Source organism: Etheostoma cragini, chromosome 15 (genome assembly GCF_013103735.1).
Source record: "Etheostoma cragini isolate CJK2018 chromosome 15, CSU_Ecrag_1.0, whole genome shotgun sequence".
NCBI lineage: Eukaryota > Metazoa > Chordata > Actinopteri > Perciformes > Percidae > Etheostoma > Etheostoma cragini.
Window position 1 is genome coordinate 17,433,145 of NC_048421.1, and position 7,385 is coordinate 17,440,529.

General features: G+C 39.6%; 3 protein-coding genes across 3 annotated transcripts in view; all 3 read left to right on the top strand.

Annotated features, from left to right (window-relative positions):
* LOC117957610 overlaps window positions 1-7,385 on the top strand; it is a 21,581-nt gene that overhangs the window by 7,663 nt on the left and 6,533 nt on the right. The gene's annotated exons all lie outside the window — the stretch shown is intronic.
* Window positions 7-4,105, top strand: LOC117957606 (apolipoprotein L3-like). The gene is made up of 2 exons (XM_034893468.1): window positions 7-22; window positions 3,148-4,105. Exon 2 carries the CDS (start codon window positions 3,149-3,151, stop codon window positions 4,103-4,105), a length of 957 nt encoding a protein of 318 aa, XP_034749359.1. The 5' UTR covers window positions 7-22; window position 3,148.
* The window catches only part of LOC117957598 (amine sulfotransferase-like), a 4,230-nt gene continuing 2,822 nt past the window's right edge, over window positions 5,978-7,385 (top strand). Inside the window, exon 1 of the mRNA XM_034893458.1 lies at window positions 5,978-6,252. The gene's annotated coding sequence lies outside the window, so the exon portion shown is untranslated. The remainder of the gene's footprint in view (window positions 6,253-7,385) is intronic.

The window sequence follows — 7,385 nt, forward strand, 5'->3', positions numbered from 1 at the left end:
TTAATCAGCTCGAGGAAATCAGGTATGCATTACCCCTGTATGTATTCTGGCTCCAAATGTCATGTCAACACAAATGGGAAAGATGTTATTAGTGAATGTAATGTAAATGTAGACATGTAGTCCAAACAATTATTAGCTTGTTTTCTTGTTTACGGCACAACATTTGCACGTGTTCCCCAAAAGAGAAATGCTTATGACTTTGGTGATCCTGTGAGCTTTTCTCTACCACCACCAAGAGGTCAAACATAAAAGTTGTCCAATACTTTGCATTATGACCAATTTCCTGCAAAACCAATAACAGTCCCAACAACCTTTAGATGTATTGTATGTCTAGAGCTAACTTGCCAACCGTAACATGTTAACACTCTAAACTAAGATGATGAACATGGTTAGCATTATAACTGCTTGCCATCAGCAATAAGCATTGTCATTGTGTGCACGTTACCATGCTGACATTAGCAATTGGCTCAAAGAGCTGCCGTGCCTAAGGACAGCCTCACAGAGCTAATAGCAATTAAGTTATTTATTGTAATATGCACAACAATACAAAGAAGCAGCCACTGGCTATGTATATGTGAGATCACAGGCTCCCTCCAAACAAAGCTAATACAAATACATAAGCTATAAAAAGAAATTCAAACAAACAAAGGAAAATACATAAAGGGGGGGGGTTACAAATTTCTTAAAATGTCTGGTTTTCACTGGTTTTCATGGGACCATTAAGCATGTACTAAAAATGACAGGCACTTTGTGCACAATACTACGGTTCTTGGTTGCGTGACGTAATTCCCGAGAGGCTGCAGGTTGTGCCTCTGCAAAATCCACATACAGGGAGCAGATCAGACAGGTAGCACATACAGGGAGCAGATCAGACAGGGAGCACATACAGTGAGCAGATAAGACAGGTAGCACATACAGGGAGCAGATCAGACAGGTAGCACATACAGGGAGCAGATTAGACAGGGAGCACATATAGTGAGCAGATCAGACAAGTAGCACATACAGGGAGCAGATCAGACAGGGAGCACATACAGGAAGAAGATCAGACAGGGAGCACATACAGAGAGCAGATCAGACAGGGAGCACATACAGGTAGTAGATCAGACAGGGAGCACATACAGGGAGTAGATCTGACAGGTAGCAGATCAGATAGGAAGCACATACAGGGAGCAGATCAGACAGTGGAGCAGCATTGCACACAAAATGACAAAGCTTAAGTGCAGCTTCACAGTTGAACTGCAAACAAAAACTTTCCACGTACCATCCCGGTCGGGACAACTCTGAGGTGGAGTGCACCGTGTGCAAAGCTAGCACATTTGTTTCAGTGTCTAATAAGGTGCTAGAGATCTTAAAGCTCACATGGACACAAAAAAACTTATTTTATTACATTGAAAGGGTTTTAACCTCTCTGACAGCACGGTTCCCCAAACGGTACCTGTTCTTCCACAACGTGTTTTCATTAATTGTTTTTTATGAATTGCAAGCATTAAATCGTCACCAACACGGTCATGCAGCACATCATTAGAAAGCTTAAAGTCTTGTGATTCCATCAAGCCCCGGCACAAAGCATAAGGTGACTTACAGCGGTTATAATCACGTTATGAAGTTAAGAAACACTGCACCGTTTCTGTCTAAATCGGTTGTGCATCCCTACCTTTGTCCTCGTGTCTTTATCCACAGCGGTGAAAGATCGCCAAAAACCTTAGTTTCCTACATCGAAAACACCCTAAGGTATTAGAATATCCAAGCCTTGTAATCCAAAATTATCTGGTCCCCTCACAACCTTGTAGTTTCAGCCCAAGTTTTGACGTAGATAAATCTAGATGCATAATTTCTTGGTTTCTATCGTGTGTATCTTTTTCCCTGGGCACACTACAGAGCACCAAAGACACCGTTAGATTCTCTGGCTTGTGCAGATTCCAATGAACTTTGTTCCCAGCCAATAGCATCAGTCTATCTCAAGATACCCCCAAGCTAAGCAAATGAAATCTCACACTCCCCATTGGGCCCACGTGGGAAAGATTGACAGTGTAGCCCACGAATTAGAAGATAAGGTCATAAAACGGGCATCCCTGTGTAGCCAATAAGAAGACGAGTTGATTGATATCAAACATGGCCAGAAAAACCTTACCCTGTGATCCCTTCAAGCTGTTTCAAAGTCAAAATATGGCCTTCTGATGGCATTTCACCCTTTCATGAAATTATGATTACTTATTTCTATAAATCTATGTATGTACTTCTTTTAGGTATATGTGAGAGTGATGTGGATGTGTTTTTGTATTTCAGAAGTTTTGTATTTAGGATTTTTTTGGCTTTTTTAGAAATAAGAAATAAGACAAACGCACAGACATATCTGTAGAAATACATTCATATAAAATCCATTCTATAAGCCATTTTTTTCTGGATTTTTTCTGTTCTAAGTTGAGACATGTGGCTAGGGTACTATTTTAGTACATAGCCCATGTAATATGCTTACAGTAGTGCTTTTTATTTATTTTTCCGATGATTTACTTGGACGGAAATAGAAATTCTGTGTTCTAACCTCTGTAGCTCTGTGTCAGTAAGGCCTAGTGTCACACTGCCACTAGAAACAACAAATTGAGAGTGTTAACTTCCCAATGACCTCAGGGTCATCCCAGAGGGACAAAGCATGTGGAAACTGCATCACTTTTTTAAGGGTGAAAATTTAGGCGAGAAAATCTAATATTTTCAAGTGTCTCTGAAGAGGTTTAAGAGATATTTGGTTAAAACTGGATTTGGAAGCTGACCCAGAATAGGTCATATATTTCATATTTCTTTATTTGAAAAGAGCTATTATTTTGTTACAGGTTGTTACATATTTCATTTACATATTCCGTACATAAGTTATTTTTGTACCATTGAGGCATAATAAAACATGTTTAGCCTCTGAGAAGCCTGTCTGAATTTGTGTTTCGAGGCCGGGCCGAGTGTCTTCTTTTTTGGAAAAAAATATGGTCACCCTCCCTTGGTATAATTTGTAATTTATTTAATAAAATATTGCTTCTTATTTCACTGTTATGTGGATTAGATTGCTTATTGTAGCCTGACAATGTGTGTCCCAAAATTTTTTTTTTTAAATAACATTCTAACCTTCTATTTATTCTTTATTGATTTTCTCTTTGTCAGGATGAACCAGAGCTTCCGTACGGTGTTCTTGTATCAGGAAAAACCGTGTTCTGGCTTCATCGATATGTTCAGTGAGCGACAGCCCCGGATGCTGCAGTTCCTAAAAGACCTGGAGGAGAATGCTGTTCAGCTAGACAGGATGAACACGGGGGCAAAGATCTCGAGTGTGGCCGGCAGCTCCGTGGGGGCAGTTGGAGGTGTGCTTTCCATCATTGGTTTGGCATTAATTCCTGTAACAGCTGGAGCGTCTTTAGTGCTGACAATGACTGGGGTAGGGCTAGGAGTTACCAGCGGAGTTAATAGTGTTGTCACCACTGCCACAGAGATTGGAGTAAACCATACACAGCAGAAGAAAGCCAGTGAAAGCTTCCAGAGCTTCATGGAGGATGTGCAGGGTCTGCAGGATTGTCTAAAGGTTGAGATCAAAGAGGAAACAAGCCGTATAAATGTTGCTGTGGGAGTTGGCAAGATGATTGGTAAAGCAGGTGCTATAGGAAAAGGCATTGATTCACTATTTGATGCTGCCTCTGCTGTTAAGATGTTAAACAGTGAAGAGCTGATTGCAAGTGCTGGCAAAGTGGTAGTGCAAGAGGTAAAAGCATTACGTAACGTGCCCAGAGTGGCAGCAGATATCCCAGATATCGGACAGGCAGCAGTCAAAGGGCCTCTTGCCCTCTCCAAGTCAGCCAGGGCCGGGTTCATCGGGCTCAATGCTTTATTCCTCGGCATGGATATTTTCTTCATCTGTAAGGACAGCATCAATCTGTCCAAAGGCAGCAAAAGTGAAGTCTCTCAGTTCATCAGAGCCAGAACTGCACTTTGGCGCTCAGAGATGGACTCATGGCAGAAGATCCATGACTTCCTGTGTGAAGGTCGGCTGACATCAGAGGAAAACAAAGCTATCCTGGAGACCCCATTCTATCCAGAGAAGGAGATGAAGAAAGAAAAGCAGAAATAGAAATGCTTTTGGTGAAGTTAGCCTACTTCATTCATAGTGCATTCAATATGCCTTTATGCTGACTGATTCATGTCAATAAAACTTCAATTCAATAACTGTAACTTATTGATCAGCATCAAACATTTAAGTCTACTCGTAATGCATTATATGTATCATTCAGTAATACATCATATTAAGAATAATTGTAATTGAATGATAAGATTACTAAACACTAGAAATGGCATTTCCAATTATTCAATGTGTGATTGTCTTATAACAAGAGCAGAGCACAATTTTCTGATTATTTTGCATTAAAATAATGGTTTTAAGGGGCTTTTTTCTGTATGTGTATATACATTGTATTTAACATATTGTTTTTTCAGATAATCTTTTGTCTTATGTCTCATTTCTGCTGCTGCATTTGTGAACTATGGTTTTGAAAATGCTATGATAAATTAAAAAGATATAATTGGTATGTCAAAAAAAGAAAAATCCCAAATCCATGGTGCTGGTTTATGTGCATGTGCACTGGTTCAGCCTTGCATAGGTGCCGACGTGTGCCGGACGGCCAGTAGGCTCCATTCATTTAAAATTAAACATTGCAATTGGTGCTAAGTGGAGCAAAGTCAATAATTCCAAAGTCAAAAGGTGAACAGTCTTGTACCCATAGTGTGGTTGGTAATGTCACTGATAGTCCCCTGCTCCAGATACTACCACCAATCACTGCGTCTCTTGGGTGAAAAGGCTTCTTTAGTGACCCCTCTTCATTCCCCCCCTATACAGTGCTTGCATGTACATAAGGTAATCAGAGTGAGACTAGAATGGACAGATTTGTTAGTAGTAAAGTAAAACCTAATGATGCAAGTGCATCCACATCCCCCACCAGTCAGAGAGTTCCACCAGGGCCACAAAGCTGAACAAGGTTATGTGTCAGTCAAACTTTTCATCTCCAATCCTATCTGTATTTGTGATGAGAAGTGGCGGTGTCCTGAGTCGAAAGATAGATAACTTTACGGCTTTATTATTAAGTTATAGGTGTGTGTTCGTATCAGTCACTGTCTATTTCCTAATGTTCTTAAATGCAAAAATGTTTAGACTACTTTTTTTTTTAAAGGCCATAAGCCCGTGAGCACCCACGAAGGAAAACATAAATTGGCGCCTACGTCCTCACTTGTGTGAGTTGCTTTTTTAACCCCTGTTTAAAACCTTCAATCTGGAACATTCAAGTGAAGTAACAACATAGTACTTTAATAATATTTGCAATGCAAAGCAGGCAAGTGAGCAGAGATGGCAAAAGTACTCACTTCCCGTACTCAAGTAGAAGTACAGATATTTGTGTTAAAAAATACTCTGGTAAAAGTAGAAGTACTGATTTAACTTCTTTACTCGAGCAAAAGAAACAAAGGACAGGCTTGGAAATGTATTTAAAGTATAAAAGTAAAAGTAGCCTTGTGAATGACAACCATTTTTTATGCAAAGCTACCTGACCACACAACTGTTACTAGAGAGCACACTGAGAAACATCAGTGGACATGACAAAATGTTATTTATATGCCGTTGCCTTCGTTTTAAATGGATGTCTGCCAATAGGCCTAAAACATTCCGTATATTGGGACAGAGACTGTCCTTCCAATCCCATTAGATTGGATTCGGTATTGGTGATGCAAACAATAATAATGTGAAATTATTTTAAACTTATTAGTGAGGACTAAATGAGGACCGTATCTAAAACTTGGCCCCAGGCTTGTCTGTTATTACAATCAAGCAACAGTAAATATGTACGGTGGCCGATGAGGGCAAACGCCCTGCAACTTCAGAAAACACATGCAAATAGACATAACACAAGCAAATTCGTTACTTTCCATCTCTGCTGTAGGGTTTAGCGCAAAGAAACTTATTTTATTTGCACTATACCCACAAAGGTTAAACTGCTAACAATATCTTGTTAGAGAAGGCGTTTTTTTGTGTACTTTCCGTGTGTATTTAAACTTGTGGGGATGGTACTTGCATGATCAGGCGTTCAGGATCTCAAGTGTCTTTCTGAGAGGTTTACCATACACGAAAGCCAGCGGACAACACGGTCAAAGTGGGCAAACAGCGAGCGACCCACATTACCAGCGCATTCACACGGGGGATAGAGCGGGACAACAGCAAACTGAGGAGAACAGGTATGTACACTGTCAGATTATCTCTGTGTGGGACATGGCACAAAACCACAATTACACTGTTTAACAATTTGAATTGTTAGATTGTTGCCCCCAACGATTTGAATTGTTAAGTAGTGTAATTCTGGTTTTGCACCTGCCCCAAGTCGTTGTTGCCCCCACAAATTTACGCCACAAACGCGCTACATCAAGGTACTAGATAGATTGAGAAAACGGGAACAAAAGTCTAACATATATATATAAATATATATATATATATATATATATAAATATATATATATATATATATATATATATAAATATATATATACATCTATCTACATTATTAGCGCAGACACGCGCCACACAGCGAAAAAAAGTGAGAGAAAAGAAAAAGAGACTAGTTGTACTGATGGAGGATAATCAGTTGAGATTGTGTTTCTCCCTTGTGTTGTTCTCCCGGGTAAATAAGATTAAATCTTTTTTTTTTTTTTACCCTTTTTTGACATTTGACATATTCGACGCATTATTCTTTTTTCATTTGAAAAAAAAACACCTTTACTATCTAGTTTTACACTACTTTTAGGAATCAAGGGTCAATAACCCTCATTTGTACAGAATTATACCAAATATTTGAGCTAATAAAGCAGAAATTAGGAATTAGTTTGACTAATAGTTAAGATCCGAGGAGTGTATGTAAGGGATGAGTCTTGTCAGGATGCTGCTTTGAAACTATTTCAATTTACACTTGAAATTCAATGAAAGTGATTAATTGTATTTGCAAAGTGCGTTGTATGGGATCTATCCCATAAAGAAACCCATATTTCTGATAAAGACATTTTTAAAAAGGGTCACATTTGAGGGTCACCTGAGGACAACAGGAGGGTTATGTCTTTGCAGAACCGCACGCATGCACACGCACGGGCGCACACACACAGAGCCATAGCAGAGCTACTACCCATGCCCATATGTACGGTGGCCGACGGGGGGCAAACGCCCTGCAACTTCAGAAAACATATGCAAATTAGGAAAACAACCTCATTAATTTGACAACAGATGCGCAGCATTCAGCAAACACACTGCATATACACTCACCGGCCACTTTATTAGGTACACCTGTCCAACTGCTCGTTAACACTTAATTTCTAAGCAGCCAA